A 23,613-nucleotide genomic window follows, 5' to 3' on the forward strand; every position below is an offset into this window, starting at 1 on the left:
TCCTCAGATTTAGGTTTTGTTTTTGGCTTTTGTTTCTGTGGGTGTCTTCTATGACCTCCAAGCCCCTGAGGTCGTTCTCTAGAATGTCTCTTGGTTCTGGTTCAGCTGATGTCCCTTTGAGATTAGCTGTAGTTACGGTTTGGGGCAGGTGCCCCAAAAAAGAGATGCTGTGTCCCCCTGGGTGCCGCAGCTCAGGAGGCACATAATGCTGCCCTGACCCTTTTTTGGTGACATCAGTGTGGCTCACCTAGGAAGAGTGTCTGCTGGGTGTTTCCACACACATAAGTTATTATATTCCCCTGGCCCTTCATGCTGGCTCCTGTGTCTTTATGTCAGGTCCCCTTCACTCTTTAAGCATCTCCCAGGCAGCCCTGGCTCCTTTTATTGGAGAATGGTATCTAGAAATGATCTGAGCATTAGGTTGAACATATATATCAAGACAGAGGAAACGCAGAACTGCAAGTTGTCTTACAGACCATGAAAACTACGAGAAAGCAATGAAAATTACGAGAAATCAATAAATCACATCTTACCAATTCTGCTTAGATGCACTCAGTTGTTCAACTTCACTCCATTGCCCTAGTCCAGACAACACATCAGCATCTCCTGCACCTGCATCCCAACCGGCCATCCCACACCTCCTCCAGCCCAGTCCATCCTTCACACTGCAGCAGGCAAAGCAAAGTGCAAAGCTGCTTTCCCGTCTGCCACAGACCTCCTTTGCCCTGGATACCAATCTGCTCCTGAGACACCTAAGGCCCCGCCTTCCTAGGTGCTGCCTCCTCTATGCTATCTCGGCCATCACCCAGGGTGCCTGTGCCTTCCTCAACCGTCCTCATTACCTCTTTCTGGAACACTGTCTGCCTTCCAAGACAGTTAAGGTTTCCTCATCCTTCAGCCCCACTGATAGCTCTCCCCACATGACGGAATGTCCTGGCAGCATGTTGGAAACCATCTGCGATAATGTGCCTCTATGAGGTGATCAGCATTGGTCTCTCCCACTGGGTTATGGGCTCTCAGAGGGCGAAGCTGTGTCTGCCCTGCCAGCCTCAGACCCCAGCACCCAGGCAGTACCTGCATGTAGAAACTGCCTAAAATCTATCAGTGAGTGTGCATAAAAGAGGAACAGAGGACAGTAAGGGTGTTATTTCCTGGCTGTGTCCTGGTAGGGGAAGTTGGATCCCTGAGGAGACAGGCGCAGGGTGAGTGTAGAGTGTGAGATGTGCAAGCATGTGAGGGGTTTAGACAAGCAGACCCGAGGTCCTTGCTTGCTATTGGTCACTCTGATCCTCCAACCCAGGGCGATCCTGTGGACTTGAGACCGTGCCAGGGAGGCAGTGCGAGTAAGCTGTGCTGCACAGCTGAGAAAGACAGGATGTGGAACTACGGGAACAACGCATGCTGGAGATCTCCAAGTTCATAAGGTCAGAGACTCGATGTGGTGACTATGTGGTAACCTATGCAAATGCCACTAGACTCTCTTATTCCTCCATCCCTGTCACTGCAGGGCCATACAGGCCTGACTTGTCATACAATCACTATGCACCCAGAAATAGCCATGGAAAAGCTAGAGGGCTTGCTAAGGTGTCTGTGGTATTCTGAAGACACAAATCCTGGAGTCCCTGCAAACAGCTGCTGACCACCTGGGACACAGAGTTCCACCCCTGCTAGGGGAAGGCAGGCTTCCAAAGCCACCGTGTGCTACCACGCGGCGCCTCTGGGCCACTCTCTCGTTAGGGAGAATGCAGAGGTGGAGAAAGGCTCCAGGAATGGGGTCAGGGCTCGGAAGTCTTGAAATTCACTCTATCCTGGATGTGGTAATCAACATAAGTAGGTCTTTGCAGATAGATATCCTGAGCTATAAAACACCCACATATAAAACAGACACATATCCTGAGCTATAAAACATCCACAATCTTTTACTAGGGATCTGACTTCTAGGGTCTACCCAGGGGAAAGCATTCAAAATGTGGCCACAGCTGCATTGCAGGCATCCAGTGAAGCATCATTTATAGCACAGACACTGGACGACAATGCAAATATCTGGCCACTGCCAAGTAGGTAAATATGGCACAAATTGGTATTCATCAACATAGGTATTAGCTATCATGAGTGTTTTTTAGGAAGACCACATTAAGATACACAGAAAATACTTATGAGATGTAAATAACTGGAAACATATCTAAAAATATATCCACCTTTACTAAAACCTGATAAAATACCGAGGGCGAGGAACTGGAACAAACTCTGGGCAGATGGAAAGAGCTGACTTTGTTTTTAATACTGTTACAATACTGTTTTTGTGTCAGTTCAATGATCAGAGTCAAAAGGGCAGTCACACTTATGCTCTAAGGTTAAATGAAGAAGAAAGCAACATTGCTTCCCACTTCCTCGAGTGTCTGTGATGTTCCCACTGCTCCTGGCATGGCAACACAGCCTCTCATTCCCTTCCAGGATTCTGCAGAGAGACCAGGGACTATGTGAGCAGAAACACTACCCGTGAACAAAAAGAGAGGAATGTGCGCCGGTACATGGTGTTCCCATTTAAATCTTTTCGGGATTTCCTCATATAAATAAATCTGAAGAAGCCAGGGTTCTATAAATAGGGCTAGAAACTACTGCCCTGATTCAAGAGAATCTCTTGTAAGATGACAGCACAGAAGCTATTTTAGGGCAAAGTAAAAGATAAACCATGTTAGTCATTAGCATTTGGTTCTCTCAGGGACCAAAAAATAAAAATCACCAGCAGAGGGTATGTATTTGTAAACCTTCCCACACAGGGACTACGTCTGCGCTCTCTTTCCTAGAAATGTCCAGACTTGGCACCAACAGTGGAGGGAGGATGTTTACCAAATTCTCTTGTGAATTTTTTGGATTTTCAAAACACTCTCACTTGGTTTCCTCCACTAATTCTTTTTTTTTTTTCTTTTTTACATTTTTATTACTCAAACTACTTTTCCTTCAGCCAGTTAAAAGACTGAGGCGAGAGCCTAAGGAAAGAAAAACAGAAAAGACACGGAGGAAAAGAGATGGCCATTGTCCAGGCAGTGGCCTAGATGGCCCATCTCATCTTGGGTCTCAGCCAAGACCCGGAGGCCTAACACTTCTCGACTGTGTAAACTCTAGAACACTTTATCCTAAACTGGGTGGACCTGCCACATGCGCCTATTGCAGAAGAAAACAAAAGTCCCTCCGTGGCTGGTCACAAGTATAAATAAAGCGCCGACGTCCATGTTCAGTGAGTGTAACAGCCTTCTCCAGTGGGTGAACTGTGGATTCCTACTCAAAACCAAACACAAACCAGCAGGCTGTTCGCTTGCAGGCATGTATGGCAGAAACTGTCAGGTAGGTAAATTGGGGAAAGTGCATTGTCTAGTGGTTCCCCATTTCCTGATGACATTTCGAGTCAAAGCAACAGCAAGAATTAGCAAATTAGTTTGCCAAGGTAAGTTATTTCCTGTTGCTAGCAAAAATAGGCGGTCTCTGTGAAAGCACTGATGGCCACCAATAACCGATGACTGCACACCGCCCTTGCCTTTGAGTCCACAGGAGCCTCACGTAGATGGCCACATGTGGGCAAGGCACAGACTTAGATTTTTGGCAAAACTATGGTGATTCTTCCTGTGAAAGACATAGATAATTTAAGTGCTCACATTTCCAATGCTCTTGACAGCTACAGATATGAAGAGGTATTCAACGCTACAATAAAAGATCTGTTTTAGGCCCCTCAAATTTAGAGGTTTATATTTTAAAAGATATTTGCAGTCCAGAGAAACACTAGTAGTTGGGATTTCACATGAGATTCCTGCACTGATTTCCTGTCTCATATTTAGCCAAACAACTGGTCTGCTCCAGGTCACGACTGCCTCGCTGCAATTACATCACTTGCTCAGATGCAAACACGGGAACATGCAGGTGCCGTCATGTCGGGGCTTCGGGATTATTCTCAGGCTGCAGGGGCTGTGGTCCCTAAAGAGCTGTGAGAGACCTCAGCTTTAGCAAAGCTGCCAGAGAAGTTGAAAAAGTGAGGACGACATTCACCATTTTAAAAAATAATCATGGGCAAGGTAGCACCCTTTCTCAAAGTGGGTTCTGTGTAAAGTTTACAGGTGCTGACTCTAAAGCACTTCTGTGATCACAGATGTTTCAGATGCTCTAGCTTAGCTTGAGTGAATAGGTAAGTTTTCTTTTTCTGTAAGATTTTTCAGAGCCTCTAAAACCAAACAGGAAATGTAGAATTGCCAAGAAAACGATAGAGGATGCCAAATTTCCCAAACTTACTGAACCTGCATGTTTTTTCCCCTCCTCGGGACAACTCACGTAACTGGAATTCTAGAAAACGAGAGGTAAAAAATGTGGAGAGATCTCAGTCACCTCAGCAACGTCACAGGAAGACTGAAACCAAGAAAGCCAGACCCTGTTCAAACCACGGAGAGCTGAGAGAGCCTAGCCAAGCCCCCCTTGGAAAAAAACACGTCTGGGCCACCCTGCTGTTAAAGCCTTGGCTCAAATGCAATACCCACAGCCACTGAGGCCCCCCGAACCCGCCAAGGCTGGACGCGGGGCTGCTCCCAGGTCACTCTGGGTCCTGCATCTATCCCCCATGCTGAGCTAAGCAGCTGTGCAATAATGTGTGTGTGCCCACATCTCTGTCTCCGGCTAGCCCGAGTCTTGGAAGGCAGACAGGACAGCACACTCATCTCTGTCTAGAGCCTGTCCAGGGCAGCACCTCACCTAGAGAAGTGCATCACAGGACCATGAGGTTAGAACATCCATCCTTCAGTGGTGTCCACGCTGGAGGACAAAAATGATGGTGAGCAATGCAATGGGATCTGCTACGTGTGTGGGTTTTGCTTGCACGGTTTCGGGGGTTCACACATCCCCTCAGAAGTAATTGAATGACATATGAGTGTTCACTTAGGCACAGTGAAATGCATTTCTGTCATTTGCGGCACTGCTGGGGCACACTGAGAAGACAACTTGAAGCTCGGGTCCTGAGTCTAAACCCACTTTTTGTGATGTATTTGTCAATGACCTTGGAAGATGACTTCATCCTCCCTGGGCCTCAGGTTCCTTAGGAGCACACGTCTTGTGGTCGCTCCTGCTCTACTTGAGGTCGTGAGGATGAAGGCAGTGATCACATGGCAAGGGGGTGGGCCACAGTAGCGGTGCCGTGTTCATGCAGTAAAGAGGCGTGGGGGGCGCAGTTGTGGTGCCGCGTTCATGCAGTAAACGGGCAAGGGAAGCACAGCTGCGGTGCCATGTTCACATGGGAAGTGGGGGGTGGAGCATCGTGCCTCGTCCACAGAGGAAGTGGCGGGAGGATGCAACTGTGGTGCCCGCATTCAAATGGGAAGTGGGGGTGCAGCCATCGTGCCACGTCCACAGAAGTGGGGGGCGCAGCCGTGGTGCTGCATTCATGCAGGAAGGGAGGTAGGGCACAGTCATCAAGCCATGTTCATGCAGGAAGTGGGGTGGGGCGGACGTCCTGCCACGTTCACACGGCAAGAGGGGAAGTAGCCATGGTGCAGATCTGACTGTCCTGAGCTCCAACACACAGAGATGTCAGCAGGGCCCACCTCCTCAGACAGAGCAGGAAATGGAAGTTTCCAGAGATGCTGCCACGCATCAGCGCTGGAGGTGGGTTCTGCCCCAGCACCTTCCGAACACCATGGGCAGGAGCTCCCCTTCCACACCGCGGCCTCTCGGTGCAGAAGGGAAATGGTTACAGGCAGGAGGCTTCCGCTGGGAGACAGGAGCCACGCAGTAGCAGAAGGAAAGGAGTTAGAGATGCAGGTGTGAGGGGGGCTGAGGACAGAAGATTTTAACTTGAAAATGGAGGGATGAGTTGAAGTGCACTTCATGCTGACTCTTGCATGGGTGAACCCACGAGGGACCATCCTGTGATGGCAGCATCTTATCCATCCTGCCAAGGCCAAGGCCCCAGGGGCTGCAGACCCAACTCACTGCAGCCAGCACCCCTCAGGGTCCCCAGCACTCAGTGTAAACTGCAGTTAGGCTCAGGCCCCAATGTCTTCTGATCTCCAAAGGCACCAGAAAAGGTGACACGGGCAGACTGTGGAGGTGCTAAGAGTAACAGGGCTTGCCAGAGGGTGCAAGGGGCCAAAGGATGGAGGAAGTCCATCCTCAGCAAAACCCACGAGCAAACTGCTCGGGATAGGCCCAGCTGCAGACGCACATTTGCAGGAGGCAGCACTCTCTCCATGCAACACATTCTGTGAGACCACCTGCACTTGGAGGCCAGGGCTAGTTTTGCTCATCAAAGATGGTCTAACACATTGCATGCAGTTAAAGCCTCAGGAGACCTAATTTTGACCATCAGTAAATAATTGTATGCACAAACCCCTATCCAAAGTGATTACTGTGGTTCCAGAAAATTAATTTTTAAAATTAAGCAGAGGGAGAAGAACTGATTGGAATTAAAACAAGATTTATGTGCTATTACTAACGGGGTTAAACTATGTGACTAATTGTGTTTGAATAACAAATGGAAAAATGTGCTCTAACAACTCATTATGTAGCTGCACGAGAATCTTTATCGGCTGAAAGAAAGTCTGGACTATCAAAGCCACCCCATAGTGTGCACTGAGCTTGTCTTAAGTTCATAAACAAACAAGTTCCTAATAGCATTACTGTACTTCTTCTTCACCAGCACTCCTCTCTATGGTGCCCCTGGGGACTCCCCGCCCTCTTGTCTCAGCACCTCTGCACATTTACTGTAGGAGTCAGTTCTCCGCCTGCTCTTGGTTTCTGCTTCTTCAACATGTGAATCTGTTCTCGGCATCATGAACCACAACCAACTCACTGGCACCTGTGGGGTCAGTGCACCCCACACGTTGCCTCGGTTGCCCTTGCCACCACTTCACATTTCTGCATACCTGGCTTACCCACCCGTATATGGAACAGCTGCTTCTGGGTGACAAGCCCAACTCTGGTCTCACCAGCTGCAGCTGTGGAGAGAGGACAAGTGCCGTGACACAGGACAAGGCTGTGGTGGCTGCTGTCTCCTGCCCTAGACATCCTGTTCTGCAAAAGCAACTCTCGTTACAATAGAGACCAGACGGGTTTGGTTTTGTTTCTTGCAGTCAAAGGCATCCTGAAGAGCAGGTGAAGCACAGTGTCCCACACTTGCCAGGAGAAGGACTCCCCACATCTCAGCAGCTGGTGTTACTACTGTCATTACCTGTGATGCTGTGGAGTTGGAGTCTGGCCCCATGCCCAGGTCCTTTGTCCTTCTCAAAGACCAAGCCCCTGGCAGTCCCAGGCTGGTGCATGGCAGGAGGGGCAGCTTCGTGGCAGTGGAGGTGCTGTCTTTAAAAGCCCCTGGGCCTCCTTCTCAGAGAGGTCTTCCTCTCCGATGGTCGTTACTCAGGATGTGCAAGGCACAATCAGGAAACCGAGGCTCCCTGATAAGTGAAATAAAAGCCTCCCAATACCTCCAAGGAATGAAGGGCTATTCAGAATTGGGTGCTAAGCTCCTCCACTGCTTGCACAACTGCATCTCCTTTCAGCAGCAAATGCCAGTGTGTGCTGCATTTGGGAGGTGATGCTTCAGCCCCAGGGAGGAGCCTGCACAGACTCAGAGTGTCTTCTCCAAACTCAGCAGGGTGCTGACCTTGGGGGTCTGTGGGGGGCAGGAAGAAGACTAAGGCTTTGGGCCCATCTAGATTGAGTACATTTCCTGCCTGTACCTCTAGTTGGCTGTGTGACTCCAGCCAAAGTATTTCACCTTGTGGAGCTTCAGGACCTTGGTTTCACCATATGAAAACAGTCTCTCCCTTGCAGCATGTGGAAGTGCTGTGAAAATTAAATGTGTAGTACCCACCAACCAACAGATGCTAAAAAACAGGAAAATTAAGATCTACCTGATAGAATCTCTTAAAACCCAAATGTGAGTCTTGGTCTAACATCATCTGATTCAACTGAAGCCTCTTCCTTGTCCATCTGGAATGCAGAGAAGCTATTCCTTATGCTTTCTGGTGATGCTCTTACAGACACCTGAGCTAGGCTCAAGGGAATCTACTTCAACCTTTACCAATTTTGCAAATTCTCTTCCATAACATATATTCATCTGTTGACTCATTATATTTTCAGTTATCCCTTGACTTAAAACATTGCTTTCAAAGGCCTACTGGCTGTCCCTGCTCCACGGGTGAGGATGACAGGGAAGAGGGCCCAGGGTGCGTCCTCAGGGCTGACGTGGAGATACAGCCAGCACAGCCTGGGAAGGGTGAGGCCACCCCTGCTGCAAAGTGAGATGCTGCTGGGACATTCCAGTGACAGGAAGTGGGACCCCAGGCAGCCCCCTCCCTGTGAATGCTGACAGGTGAAGGGACCTTACCCCACAAGGAGTAAGTTGCACCTCCCTGTACCTCTCTGCGCCCTGTTCCAGCCTCTGGACCCAGAGCATAGGAGGCGTCCCTCCCACGTGTGTGCTGTAGGAAATAACCACAAGTGCCCCAAATGATCCTTAACCACTTCCCATTTTCTCCTTTGCCTCCTGCCACAGCCTCTCACCATCGGGTCCCTCCGCTTGGGATGAGCACCATGTGACTAGGGTCCTTCTCAGAGGGACAATGGCATCCAAGACAGAACACAACAAAGCCACTAGCTTCTAGAAAACCTATTTCTGTCAGAGCAGAATGGTCAAGCCAGCCACTCAGGAAAGGTCACACTGGACTTCTGACTGGAGCCACGTGTCTAAGTGACTGAGCCCTTCTCTCAGAAGCAGCAGTGGCTGCAGCTGCCATCCTCTTGGTGACACTTTTGTAGCTGCATGTGCAGATGTCATTTTGAAAGCCTATTTAATGTAATCCTTTTTAGATTCAGGCCATCATCCCAGCTTGCTGAGCCCTTAGTGGACGCTGGATCCAGTGCCCATCAGGGAGTGTCCCTGGCGTGCCAGGCACAGGGAGACAATGCAGACACCACAGGAGTCACCTCACAGGACCCCACAGCCGAACCCAGCAGGTCAGGACCTGCCTGCCAGGGTGTCTGCTTCAGCCCACACTGTGCTTACAGAACACTGAAATGTGCAAAATGTGGAGAGTTCAGGTTTTCAGTGGCAATTCTGATTTCTCTCAAAGCATCCAATTTTCTGGGGACACTGGTCCTGTGCTCCTGCTGGTCACACTCGACTGGTGGGCGACGGCTGTGGACACAGGGCCCCTCCTCCCCAGCGTGGGCACTGATGCTCAGTCTTGCCTTGAGGAGCTACTTCCGCCCTGACTTCTGACGTCGCTGAGCTGAGTCCCTCCTCACACAGCAAACAGCCAAGATCAGAATGCAGGAACTGAGAAGGCCTTTAGGACAACCCCCCTACAGGGTGTCGCACCCACCAGCCTGAACAGTCAAATGTACCTACACACATGGCTCCCCTCAGCCTCTCAGAGCCTTCCGAACGTCACCCAGCACCCACCAGAGGAACATGGCACCCCACTCACCTTTCTCTCCTCTCCCATGACCTTAAAGAGGTGTGGCAGAGGGAGACAGTCACCAGGCCATGGCGGGGGGCCAGTCCGCCTGTCAGGGTCCTCTACAGTGTGTGTCGGGGGGGCAGGGGGGACAGCTCTGGTATTTACCCAGGATTGTCTGGCACCTGGCCCAAGCCCCAGGTCTCGGATCACGTCCTCCTGTGGTGCCCCTCCCTCCTGACACCCGAGGCCAGCTCCAGGCACATTGCCTGGCGCTTCCTCAACTCAGAAGGCCCCAGTGGGTCTGACGCAAAGGAGGACCACCGCGGCCTGTGTCTGCCAGGGCACCAAGAGCAAAGGGAGCCTCACCATAGAGGCCCAGTGGCACCAACTAGACCATGGGCCCAGCCTCTTCAACAGGGGCATGGTGCTTGGCCTCGGGGATCACAAGTCTTTGCTGTATCAATCACCCTTACCCACAACAGCCTGTCTTTTCAAATGAGTCATAAAGCAGTTAAAAATGCCCTGTTGATTCTTACCACAAATATCCAGTTTCCTGAACACTGACTAATTTAATTTCACCACCTTCTGAAGGAAAGAAATTAAACACTCAGAAAGGAATTCTTATGTATTTGTAGTTTTGGTAAGTCAATGAGGAGATATTATTAAACTTAAATAAATCAAATCACTGAATAAAATTAAATGCCATTTAATAAATGATGGAATGATCACCCCAGAAGCTATACCTTCTGACGAAAGTCACTCACTGGTGACAAGGAGGACTGCTGTCACCTCTAACAGACACTATGTAAAACCATATAGTATGGTTCCTCTATACACTCTCCTGGAGCAAAGGAGGATGTCTGCTGTTCCATGAGGGAACAGGTCTGTGTGCTCTCTCACTTTAATGGTGAAGCCATAGAGTACAACCTCAGGTAAACGCAAGACCAACAGACTCTGCCTTAAGTATTACCAAACAAGCCAAAACATTGCTCTTTTAAAATTCATCATCAACAACAAAATAAAACAGAAAGCCCAAGAAGTCTAGACAGACAACTCCAAAACATCTCACACTATTTATGACCACCCAAACACCAGTGAGGGCCCATGAGCCAGTGGCAGAGGTGGGTGGAGGTGTCTGGGTTTACCAGCTCCAGATTTCCGTGCTTCCATCAAGGGTCTGACCTACCCAGGTGTGGAACCCATAGCACGTTGGGCAAACTGCTCTCAGAGCTCCCCCAGCCCAATGCTGAGCAGCTGCAGGGCGGGTGCCACCCCAGGTGGGGGTATCAACAAGCCTGGGCAGGACCAGGGAGGTGAGACCGACCCTGCACTGCTCCTGTAGAAGCACCTGGGCAGGACCCCAGACCCAGAAGAGGAAGCAGAGCCTGGGCAGGGTGAGGAGGTTGAATCCAGGGCAGGTGAAGGACAGCAAGGCAGGAAGGAACAAGTGGGTTGTTGGATGGCGACGTCCCAGCACGTGGATCTCCGATCAGAAGTAGCCCCCTTTGCGCTGGTGTAAGTCTCCCCCAGCTGGAGGATCACAGGTTTGCAACTCAGCTATTCCCGCCAACCCAGATGACTCAGGCAAGCCCCACGGGTACCTTTAGCAAACTCGGCACAGCACTCAGGAAGAACCTGGCCAATGCAGGGTCACAAAGCCAGGGTGCAGTCATCGTGGAAGAACTTGGTAAGCCTGCCTGGGGCTGCTGCATGCTCTGGGATCCCCAGAGAGAAGACGCAAGGCAGCTGGGGAAGACCTCCTTGTCCTTCTAGCTAGAGTAACGGCTGCTTTCTTTTTGGCACATGCCTGTCAAGTCCTAGACCACCAACTACTCCATCCTGCTTCCTCTCAGATAGCTCTTCACTCTGTCACCATCATGCTAAGCTCACGAGAGTAGGACCCACTTTGCGGCCAACCTCTTAGTCTCAGGGTCTGGCAAAAGCCCCGGCCGTTGTAGGGGCTCATGTTGAGTGAAGGGAGAGAGCTCAGAGGGAGGTGGCATTGGAGGAATCTCATGCTGCTGAATAGGAGGCTGAGGGCTCTTCTCTACCCACGACTGCTCCCATGCAGAATTTTCCCTCCCCTCCTTCCTTTCATTAAGTCCTGTGGCCTGCAGCCTTTACAGGGCACTGAGTTTGTATCTTACATGTCTAGAAAGGAGCCACACCAGAGCTGCAGGTGGAACTCAGACCCGTGAGGGCCCACAAATGCTGCAGTGAGACCACTGCCACTCTCCCGCCCTGTCCCAGCATGCGGGCCAGGGGGCTCAGCACGCTGTGAGGAGCACCAGGTCCATGTCATGGCAGTTGCTTGCTCTCAGACCTGGGGTCTCTGGACACCAGTATCTGATCTCTCTTATCGCACTACAGAGCTACCAAGGAGTCACTTAAAAAGGAGAGAGGCAGGGCCAGGCGCGGTGGCTCACGCCTGTAATCCTAGCACTTTGGGAGGCCAAGGTGGGCAGATCATGAGGTCAGGAGATCGAGACCATCCTGGCTAACACGGTGAAATCTCATCTTTACTAAAAATACAAAAAATTAGCCGAGTATGGTGGCGGGCGCCTGTAGTCCTAGCTACTTGGGAGGTTGAGGCAGAAGAATAGCGTGAACCCGGGAGGCGGAGCTTGCAGTGGGCCGAGACTGCACCACTGTACTCCAGCCTGGGCAACAGAGCAAGACTCTGTCTCAAAAAATAAATAAATAAATAAATGAGAGAGGCAGAAGAAAGGTACTAATGCCTGTGTGGGAATTTCAGAAGGGTTTGGCTAAAAATCTTGGGCAAGAATGATTTTTCCTTTCTTATGGAAGTTTAAATATCTCTACTTTTTCCTCCCCTGTTCCCTCCTTCATGAATCTGCTATTTAATAGTGAACAAAATGACATGAATGAGGAAGTTTCCAATAACCTCATTATCCCATTACCTTCCATAGATTTCCTTATGCTTTCTTCTTTTTCTGTGTTACCTGAGTTCTTACCCGTGAGTGAAGTTACTTTATGTATTGGGTCCACTTTGTCAATTTTTCTACTACTTCAGAATCCTTGACTAGACTTTGGTCTCAGCATTACTTCCTTTGACTTGAATGAAGGGAATAAGAACATTAGATTTTTCTTTTCCTCAAGCAAGGGGCAAGGAATGGAGCCAAAGCTCTTTGCCCAGCACTGTCCCCCATCGTGATCCTAGATCCAAAGCCCTGGGAAGTGGCTGGAGGTTGTCTAGCACTTGCTACCCACTGCATCGGGAAAACACACTTTTCATGAGATCAGAAGTCAACACCAAGTACAGATAAAGAAATGTCCCTTCAAGCAAGTCGGAAAAAGAAAAAAAAAAAAAAGAACAAAGAACAAGGACTTTCTACAAGTAGCTCTGAGTGAGAAACATCCTTCCTGCTCTTATTTCTGTGGGCTTGAGGACACTAGTGACACAGACACCAATGCCACGTTCTCATGGGGAACTAGCTCTGATCCCAAGAAAAACATCAGCAGGCAAAATTCCCTGGTTTCCTTGTTCTGCTTACAAATTTGGACAATCCCTGGGGGTGGAGGCCAGTTTTCTTGCCAAAGGCTGAGAGAGCCAGATAATATTTTCATGGTCTTATTTTAGAATGGGTAGCTCTGTAAACAACCTCAGTGACAAAACCCACAGACAGCTTGTCTGGATCCTTATTTGAAGCAGAAGGTCACCGGCGAGGTAGACATCCCAGATGCACTTTAGACATGTGACAAAGTGCACAAGCCCAGCCAGTGCTGGCTCCCAGATGAGGGACACTTACCTCACCTTCTAAGTTTTGATAGTGCCATAATGCAGCCTGCTCCAGGGGCCTGAGGTCAGAACGGGACCCGTACTTGGGAGCCAGCGGGTAATGGAAGAAAGGTCTATCTCTCAAGAGGGCAGACCTTGCATGGCACGGGACAGGCAGATTTGCAGAGAAAGGGATGACTGGTCTGTCCCACTTGAGAACAGCAAAGGTAGGGAAGTGAGAGCAAGTAGGGAGAAGAGACGATTCAAGTAGAAGGGCAAAATAACTTCTAAACAACATGCATTTAGCAGAAGGAAAGTCAAGGTCCCGGGAAGCCGATCAGCATAGTGGCTACAATCACAGGCTCCGATCCTGAGGCCGGGTCACACTCAGCCGCACCATCAGGTCCCAGCCACACTCAGCTCAGCTGCTTATAGGGGCCTCCCTTCCCTCAACTGTGGAACAGAGGGAATATGTGTACTTAATTCACATGGGATGGCATGAGGAGGAAATGAACATACAAATAAACAAAAAATAAACATATCCACCACTTACAACAAGGCCTGGCACACAGAAATCCCTCACTCCATAAAGATCAGATGCTGCGGTTCTCATGATCACCTCCGCCCCTAGGGGTCTTCCTCCAGAGGCTGCAGCCCATCCCAGCTCACAGCCCTGCCAACTGGTGGGGAGGAACTTTCAACCCTTTTCTCTGGCGGTTTCTCTGCTAAGCTGACTTGCTGGCTGTTTGACCTTGGACACGTTACTGAAACTCTCTGTGCCTCAGTTTCCTCACATGGGGACAATGGTTGTGTCCTATCTACTTCATGGATCTACTTTAAATAGAAACTACAAGTTCAAAAAGGGGGCTATTGCCCTGTGGGTCCAGTGGGAACTTTTCTGCTTTCAGCAGATCATATTCAAAGTCAGGACTACAAGACAGAAACTCTTCAACTCCCATGTACGGACACCCAGCTGTCCGGGTGAGCCCAGCATTTTCACATCTATTATTGAGCCAGTGGTGAAACTTTTTCAAAGAACTAAGATTCATCTTTAAACATCAAATCATTGTTATTATTTGCCGTTTTTATGAGACTTTTTCTAAAATATACAGATACATGGAGTTTAGATCAATAATGAAAAGAGGTTTAATTGGTTCATGATTCTGCAGCCTGCACAGGAAGCATGGTGCGGGCATGTGCTCGGCTTCTGGGGAGGACTTAGGAGCTTACAATCATGCCGGAAGGCAAAGCAGGAACTGCAGGAGTGGGAGTAAGGGGAGGAGATGCTACGTACTTTTAAACAACCAGATCTCGTGAGAACTCACTATCGTGAGGACAGCAGCAAGCCATGAGGGATCTACCCACAAGATCCAATCACCTCCCACCAGGCCCTGCCTCCAAAACTGGGGATTACAATTCCACATGAGATTTGGAGAGGACAACATCCAAACTGTATCAGCCTCATCGGACAACAAGAAAAGAACGGAGAGAGAAGATCCCAGGACTTCCCGCCCTTCTTCCCAAAGTAATAATCTGGCACATCTGTGCAGATCCCAATAATCTGGCATATCCCTAAGCCTGGGCCCCAGCCAGGGGCACACTCACCTGCTTTGCGGCGGCCTGGCTCGGAGGTAAAGAACCCGGCGTGAGCACAGGGGGGCTCCCAGGGCCACAGAGTTCAGGAAAAGGATTCGGGATGGCCGGCAGAGACGAGGTTCTAAATTGCTGGTCTTCCTCCTGAAGGCGCCTGGAAGGCAGGGATAAGTGCCTGTTAAAAGCTGCCATTCCCCACATGACCCGGTCTTACCACTGTGGTGATACACCCAGAAAGCGGGGACACAGGGCTTCTAGGAGTCACTGGCATGCCCACATTCACAGTGGCATCCTTCACAATAGCCAACAAGTAGAGGCAACCCAAGGATCAACAGATGGATGAATGGATGAACAAAATGTGGCATATCCATGCCATGGACCACTACTAGGCCATGAAAAAGGAAGCACATTCTGACACAGGCTACAACAGGCTGAACCCCGAAGACATTATGCAGAGTCAAACATGCCAGTCACAACACCAGAGACACTGTGTGATTTCACACAGTGAGGGAAGTAGCATATTCAAACCCATAGAAAGTAGAATCGTGGCTGCAAGGGACTAAGGAGAGGGGAATGGGGAGTTGCTATTTATTGGGGACAGAATTTCAGTTTCACAAGATGAGAAAGTTCTGGAGATTGTACAACCATTGTGAGTGTGCATTAATACTACTGAACCATATCCTGAAAAAACAGTTAATATGGTAAATTTTATGTTACATGTATTTTACTAAAAGGAAAACTTTAAAAAATTACAAGTTGTCATTCTCAGACCCAAAGGGTATCTGGTATCAATTCTCTTCTTCATTAGGCATCCCGGGGGGGACGGGGGTGCAGAGGTTCTGTTGTCCTGGGTGCGTGCTCATCTCAGGCAGCACTCAGGGCCTGACATGGCATCAGCTCCAAATACCTCATCCGTCTGATCAGTGAATACCTAATGTGTGAAAGGTTTTCTGCACAGGAGCGTTTTCATGAGGACAAGTGTTTGTCAATGTCCTTGAAATGAGCATTAATCTAATCAAATGAAAATACAAGAAAAGGCTTTGTGTGTTCTCACCTGAATTATGCAATGGATGCTTATTTATAGAAAAAGGTTGTTGATACTGAATTAATTCGAAATTATAGCTTCACGTATCTGTCCTCCCAAAGCCTGTGTCCACATTAGAAACACACCTTAGAAACACACGCTGAATCCACGCACCACCTCTACTTTCCTGGCACTTCTCCAGGGGCATCTGTTCCCTCCTCAGAAAAATGCACAACCCACTTGTCATACAACTATGCAACACACGCACAGTATGACGAATCAGAAGCAACTGTGAACAGCAGAGAAATCAAGTTCAAAGTCGAAGCAAATGTCAAGTGCCTGGCGCCTCCCCTCTGTAGAGTAACTTCTGGCCCACACCTCCAGGACACTCCTGGGCACACAGCCTCCTCCACCCTTCCTGAGGCCACGCAACCCTGTCCACAGCCTCCTACCTTCAAGGAGAGGGGAGCAAACCTCACATTATCTTCACTCAGCATTTCCAGTCCCTCCCCATGTTTAAACACACCTCAGAAACCCCCATCACAGGCTGTGTCTTCAAGTAATTTTTTTGACCATTTTTACGATTTCACAAAATCAACAATCCGTTAGCTTTCCTGAGAGATATGCCACTATAGAAACACACTTTGTGACCACTTTACTTTTTCTCTTTTACCAACTTTCCCTATTTTTAAAGGAAGATCCAGCTAGCTATCCCACATAGACCAGCAAATGATGCATGGATTTAAAATTATGAGAACTCACATGGCATGAAGGGAATCAGTGCTGTGAAATACAGGAAAGCCGTTCCTATAATGGTTTGATGACATGCCAGAAAGTTTATTTTTACTGTGAACAAATCCCACTCTTCCCATAACAGCTTCAGCCTTGGCAAGGCATCCAACTGAAAGGTCTGGCTGTTGTCGTACAGGAGGAGATGGATAAAAGGGGTGGCCAGTGCCACTTTCAGGACATTCCAGTCCACAGCTTCTAGCCAGTGACTTCACCCCGAAGAGATAATCTGATGTTTCAGTGTTCACAAAAGCTTATCTCTTTATTGGGTTGTTTTGAGCATTTTTAAAAAGTCCTGTGTTGACTTTAAAGTGGCTCAGAGACATTGCCTAAGGCAAGACTAAGGGGCATCACCCAAAGACAAAAAATCCCCACGAAAGGGGCTCACAATAGAAGGGAGAGTGACTATGGAGAGGGGTGCTGAGATTTAGGGATGTCAGTGATGGTGGCAGGAACTGCAGAGCTGGTGTGGCGAGGTGCGGGTCCTTCTTCTCTGTGCCTATGCCCTGGCCCATTTGCGTTTGTCTAGAACACATGCGTGGTCCTTGCACTCTCAAAAGCCTGGGTTGCTTCTCCATACAGAATCGGCTCACCCGTCGGCTCTCCTGTGTGTGAGGCCTTCTTGCCCTTTCCAAGCGTCTCCTCTGCCCATACCCTGCCTGCACCCCAGCTCCCTTTGGGTTGTATGGCAGCCCCCGGGAAGTTCCTCTGTAGCGTGCACCATGCTCTGTACTCCCCGGTACCCAGCAGCCTGCTCCATGGCCACTTCCCACCTGCTGCAGTGGGCCAAGTTACCGCCCCGCTGTGCCTCGGTTTCCTCACCTGGGAAGCGAGGGTAACCCACACCACCTCCCTCCGAGGACACTGATAACAAAGGAGGAGCTCATCAGCATCTGCACACAGTAAGCGCTCAGCGAATGGCCTCACTTCACAAAATAAATCTTTGGTGATTCTAGATTGATAACCACATTTTTTTTAATCCACCTGAAAGTGAGAAACAAAACTACTTATCTGAGAGGACACCAGTGAGAAGAGTCTGGGCCCAAGGAATAGTGCCTGTGACCCTGTAGGGAGAGGGCTCTGCTGTCCCACAGAGCAAGACTGCCCCTCCACCCCGGGGACTTAGCGCAGGCAGCCCTGGGGCACATATGGGCAAGTTCAGCCAGAACTCGAGGTTCAAGGGTCCTGGGCAACTACTCCAGCAGGAAGGCAGGCCTTCTGGCTTTCCAGCTCACCCTCGGGCACCTTTGCCATGCGACTGCAACTCTATATTCCCAGGCGCTCCCCAAGGCTACTGTGATGCTCCCAAGAGACACTCCCAAGAGAAAAACAGCTCTCCCACTAGACTTAACTAAGTACAGGAGCTAAGTACAAGGGGTCACGCTTCAAAGAACAAAGTCGAACAAACCCTGGGACAGGCATCATTCAGCATCGATGAATATGACAAAAAGTGAGAAGTCAGAGGGGAAGCTGGGGTGGGAAGCTGGCGAGGCAGCTGACCACAGGCGCCAGGGCCACTGCACCCTCTCCCCTCCGTAAGAAACAGCGGCCACCTGGAGTAAGGTGATTATCTGGGCTGCGGAAGACCGAAGATGTCAGACCACAAAGAAAACTCTCAGAAGTTTCTAGAAGCAAGGAAGATCCCAGGAAATGAACGGAGCTCCCTGGAAGACGGGGTGCTGAGACAGGAAGCACCGGAACCCCATCCTGACAGAGGCCAATGAGGGCAAGGGGCAGTACCAGCAGAGATGGCTGTACATCCTCCACGAAGGCCCAGAGAGGCAGGCAGGGTCCCACGGAGCCCCACGCCATCCCCGCCATGGACTGCAGCAGGGCAGACAGGCCGATCCTTGAGGGCTGCTGCTGGCTCTCAGCTTGACTCTATAAAGATCTTCATTCAGAATGTCTAAGGTGCTCTCAGCACCTTCTCCTTCAACACGACCGTTCTCTAGACACCCTCCTCCCAGGCACTCGAGACAAAATCCAAGTCACCCTCCACACACTCTCTGTCTCCTCACAGCCCTGGCAAAATTCAAGTGCTGGCAAAACGCAGCTGCCCCTCCTCGGCAACGCGCTCAAATCCCCTCTTTCTTCATCCTCGGGCAGCGCACAATCATCTCCCATTCGGGGGCTCCTGAAACCGCTTCCAAACCGGCCATGCTGTGCCAACCCTGCTGCCCTCTACCACTGTCCCCATGACCCCTGGCAGCCAGAATGCTGGTGTCAAAACTCAAACCCAGCCCCTTCACGCACCTGTCCAGAACTCTTCCCCATGTGGCTCCTGAAAAGGGCACACCAAGTGTTTCAGCACTGGCCTCCATCTGCATCATCTCTTCTGCTTATAAAACCTCTGCCTCCATCTATCTGAGCTCCTACAACCCTTTGACATCTGTTCAGAGATCCCACCTCCCAGGAACCTCCTTCAATGTCCCCAGCACGTTCCTCCCTCCAGCCTCCCTGTTTCCACAGAGATGTGCCTACCCATGAATTAGCAGAGGAATGTGGCCAAATGCAACTCCGAGGGAGGTTTGGGGTTATACGACAAGCTCCGGGGGGTGCTGTAGCTGCTAGCCTCCCAACCCTACTCTGGGTAGTGAGGGCTTGGGGCATGCCATCAGCTCTATGGCTGTTCTTTCAATCTTCCCAGAGATTTTTCCTCTGGTGGTTTTCCTGCATATCCCTCTACCTAGCACAGTGCCTTGCACATAGCAGGCACTCAATAAAAAGTACTGGAATTGAACCGGCTACAAAGTTCAACCCAAGCGCGGCACACCACACACACTCAGTGTATCCGTTATCCCATCAAAGGAATGTATGTGCCTCTTGGTTTTGCAAGGCCAACACTGTTCCCCCCAAGACCATTTAACTCACAGAGAGAGATGTCGTCGACAGCTCTCACCCTTGGAGAAGGCTCTGCCTGTGAGGCCTGGACTTACCTGACAGCAAGGATGTGCACAGGCTGGGAGCGCTGCACCCTCTGCCTCGGGGACACCTGTGGCTGGACGGACCGAGGGCCTGAAGCCCGAGGTTGGCTGCGGTCATGCTGGCCATTCTGCAGGAGGGGCACTGTGTCTGACTGCATGCTGCAGGCTGAGTACAGGCTATCCAGGGATGCGTTCATATCGTTCACCAGGGCTTCCAGGTCCACATCATCCTCTGCACAGAAAAAGGCAAGAGCAAAAAAGAAACTTTAGCAGTGGAGAGCAATCAAACCCAAATGTACATCTTGGTAATCAGGTTCCAAACCTCAATCCTATTTTTCAAATGCTATGTAAGCGGTAGTGGGGCAACACTGAGAGAAGTATGACTGTATGGAAGCATGCATATTACATGTATTCATCATGATTGACATTCCGAGGCAATTCAATCATTAGAGCTGGGCTGCATTTCTACCTGTCTCCAGGGAGAAGCCATTTGGAGCATCTGCTCAGTTCCCTTCAGCACCCTGTTCTCTCCTCCCCACCCACCCTGGTAGGCCACACACAGCCATAGCTGCATAGCACAACCCCACTGGCCTGGACTCAGCTGACTGAATCACAGGTGTCTCCCAAGATCAGGACTCTCTCCTCCCTGGGATTCCAGAAGTGAAACAAGAGACAGAAACAGAGCAGCACCCAACACTGACACTGGTTCCAGCCCAGAAAGGTTAAGTAGGAGCTGAAACTGTGACAGAGGTTTATGTGTGGCTGCTACTACAACACACGCCTGTGGGCTTCGGGTGCCCACCCATCCTCTTGATTGGCCAGAGTGCAGAAGGAAGCCCATCTTCGCATCTTCTCTCTCTGCATGGGGCAGTGCAGAGAGAGAAGCCACAATGGCACAGAGAGTAAGCCGAGAGAGAGAGAGCGGAAAATGCCCTTTAGTAAGGGAGGAATGAGCACACAGAGACTGTGATGGTTGGTTTTATGTGTCAACTTGGCTGGGCCATGGTGCCGGGTTTTAGCTAAACACTACACTAGACTAGATGCTGTGAAGGTATTTTTTAGATGCAATTAACATTTAAACCACAGACTTTGAGTAAAGCAGATTGTTCTTCCTCATGTGAGAGGGCCTCAGCCCATCACCTGAAGACCTGGATAGAAGAAAAAGCCCGGCCTCCAAGGGGAAAGATGGAATTTTGCCTCCAGACCTGAACTGCAACCCTTCCCTGGACGTCCAGCCTGCCAACCTGCCCTGCAGATTTTGGACTTGCTAGCCTCCAGTGTCATAAGCCAATTCCTAAAATACATATGTCTCTCTCTGCATATAGCCTATTTAATGGGTTGCAGCCCTATCTCTGTTTCTCTGGAGAAGCAGACTTAACACACATGGGCTCAGGATCACAGACGGCAAGACGCTCTTCCTAACAAAGGCTACAGCGTTTGGTCGGTAGGAAGGAAAGCAGAGACTGGCACTTGCAAACTTGCTCACCCTGGCCTGCTCCTACTGGCTCTGGGCACAGGGCCTGGGACATGGGCTTCCTATTTCTTAAGAGTCCTCAACTCTAATAAGAGCTTAGCAACAGTGTCCACCCCACACGGGGGTTGTAAGGACTAAGTTAGTTATTATCTGCTTTATAACAGAGCTTGGCACACAGTAAACAGGAAGATGTTATTTATTAGCCCTATTTCATCTATTTCTTACAGAATAACAAAAAGTGGTCATTATTAACCTGGCTTAACAGCTGAGGAAACAGGCCTGGAAGAATTAAATCACCTGCCCAAGGTCACATAAGCAGTATTGAAAACAAGCTTTGCAGCCCTCATTCTCCCCTACCAGGTGTGTGCTCCTCACAGAAGCTCCAGAGGGGCACTCTGCCCTCTGGGTTGGAAGGCTTTTGTTTTAAAGGGCTCCCCTCATCTCCCAAGGTTAAAGGGCATAACAAGACAAGACATAAGGAAACCAAATGACAACAAGGAGGGAGGGAGGTCCTGGGCAGCCACAGTAGTGCAGAGGGTGTGGAAGGGGGCAGGGTCACCCCGGGGGTAGTGCTTCGGCTTCTGGGGTGAGTGGGACAGTAGGATCAGGGTTTAGCCAGATCACGCTCAAGATCCTGGTGAAGACAGACAGACAGAAGGGAGGGGTGAGGACAGAAGGGAGGCTGCTGAAATGGCAGCGATGAGACCACTGAGGCCTGGCCAGCATAGCCCCTGCTGGAAGAACAGAAGCCACATTCAACCCAGGCCCAGGGGAGAGGGCACGGGCTGGGGACCAGCACGCTGGAAGAGGAAGGGTGCCTTAGAAAGATGGGTTAGATGGATCCGAAGATGCGGACTGGGTGAAATCAGCAGCTGAGACTCAGCAAGCAGGGCCCTGTGTGCCCAGGATCTGTGTGGAAGGAGGGAAGAAGAGAGATGTTGCCATAGTTTGGGTTGTGAATGGTCAAATATTAATCCTGGCCAGATATTAAAAGGACAAAGTGCTGAATCAATAATTAATAATTACTGCATAATCAATAATTAATGACCAGGGAGAACACTCAGAGTCAGCAGGCGAACTCTTGCTCATAGTTCCGGGGAGGTGGTGGGGAGGGAAGAGTTGGTTGGCAAAAAATCAGGACCCCTGGAGGGGCAGGCATGTACCTGCCTGAGCTCCCCGAGGTCCCGAAGGCTGTGGCCTTAGGGAGAGGAGAGTCTCTCTGTCAACTGCTGGAGCGAAAACTACTGTCCAGAGTACTCTGCCTGCCAAAGACGAGACCTCAGTTCTGTATTTATTGAGACTGCTGCACTCATTTTGAGGAAAAGTTCTAGTAGACACCATGGATCTGGGGCTTTAGGAAAGTTCTAGAACGTATGCATCATGCACCCACTCATCTCCTACACTCCTATTTAGCTGACAGGGAATAGTTGCTTAATTGAAGCTCTGCAAAACAATTAGCACGAGTGCCACTCTTAACTTACCATATTAACAGCTCAATATTTCTATCTCAATGGGCCATCTAAAAGTCAATACTGGCTAAAACACAAAGTTCACTGTAAGTATAGTCGGTCTTGGGTGATGCAGGAGGTTGGTCTCAATGCCGCACACACGCACACATGCAAACATGTCCACACACGTGCACACACATGCATGTGTGCTGTGGGGCCACGCTGCCAATTCAATGCCAGGCTTTTATCCTGCTTTGGACATAAAACAGTGGTACAGTTCTCACTCTGGGACTGCTCTCTTCTAGGAAAACAACATGTTTTCATTCCCTCTGGGGAATTTTCATGTGCAGTTATTTCTCTCTATGCATTCCCAACAGCCCCTGGCTGTGCTCCCCAGGCAGGCAGCCCCCAGCGGTCTCCCATCCTTTTCCTGCTAAGCCTTCTCTCAGTCAACCAGATCATTCCTGGGTCACATCTCTGCAATTAGGTCAAATGCAAAGTACTTCTGTCATTATTCAAAGTAAATACAAGGTAATAGATGCCAAAATATAAATGCAACACATGTCCTCAAAATGCTTTTACTCTCCTCTGAGGTGGATTATTTGTACAACTCTTTTCTACTTCAATACATTCAATCCTGAATCTTTTCAACAAAGCCAGGTCAATCTGATAACTCAATAGGTTATAATCTTCATAAACTGAATCCAACCACTCTATCTGGATGTTTCAAACCTTCATACTTTCCGGAGCCATTAGAGCAAAAATAAAACTTTTTAGAAAATTTAAAATGCCCTACTTTAGAAACAACCGTAAAACGTCCTGTGGGGTTCATTAGCATTTTATCTGTTTAGATAATAAAATCACTTATGGTTCTCAGACTTACAAGCTTCACTAAATTCTAATAAAGAGCGACAGTTAAATCTTCCAAACAGGGGTTTTAAAGGTCTGATTCAAAAAAAGACACTTTTTCATATTCTACACCAATTTTTTTTTTAATTACTACATTAAGATACGACTGAAATCACACTGACTTCTTATAAGTATCCCTATGGCGTCTATTCTGTCAGCTGGTCCACCTCAGTAAGGACTCTGTGTGCCACCTCTGTGCATGTGGCCAACTGCAAAATTCTTGTCCAGTCCCATGAATTGAAGTGGATCAATAATCACCCATTTGTGAAAGGCCTT

General features: G+C 49.5%; 1 protein-coding gene across 7 annotated transcripts in view; it reads right to left on the reverse strand.

The window, feature by feature from the left end:
• LOC105492378 (growth factor receptor bound protein 10) overlaps window positions 1–23,613 on the reverse strand; it is a 203,309-nt gene that overhangs the window by 63,982 nt on the left and 115,714 nt on the right. For all 7 annotated transcript variants that reach the window (XM_011759443.2, XM_011759444.2, XM_071095192.1 and 4 more), the window contains 2 exons: window positions 19,519–19,738; window positions 14,782–14,923 (listed from right to left, as the gene is read on the reverse strand). In XM_011759443.2, coding sequence (XP_011757745.1) covers window positions 14,782–14,923; window positions 19,519–19,703 — 327 coding nt within the window. In that variant the 5' untranslated portion in view covers window positions 19,704–19,738. The remainder of the gene's footprint in view (window positions 1–14,781; window positions 14,924–19,518; window positions 19,739–23,613) is intronic.

Source organism: Macaca nemestrina, chromosome 4 (assembly GCF_043159975.1).
Source record: "Macaca nemestrina isolate mMacNem1 chromosome 4, mMacNem.hap1, whole genome shotgun sequence".
In the NCBI taxonomy this organism is placed as follows: Eukaryota; Metazoa; Chordata; class Mammalia; order Primates; family Cercopithecidae; genus Macaca; species Macaca nemestrina.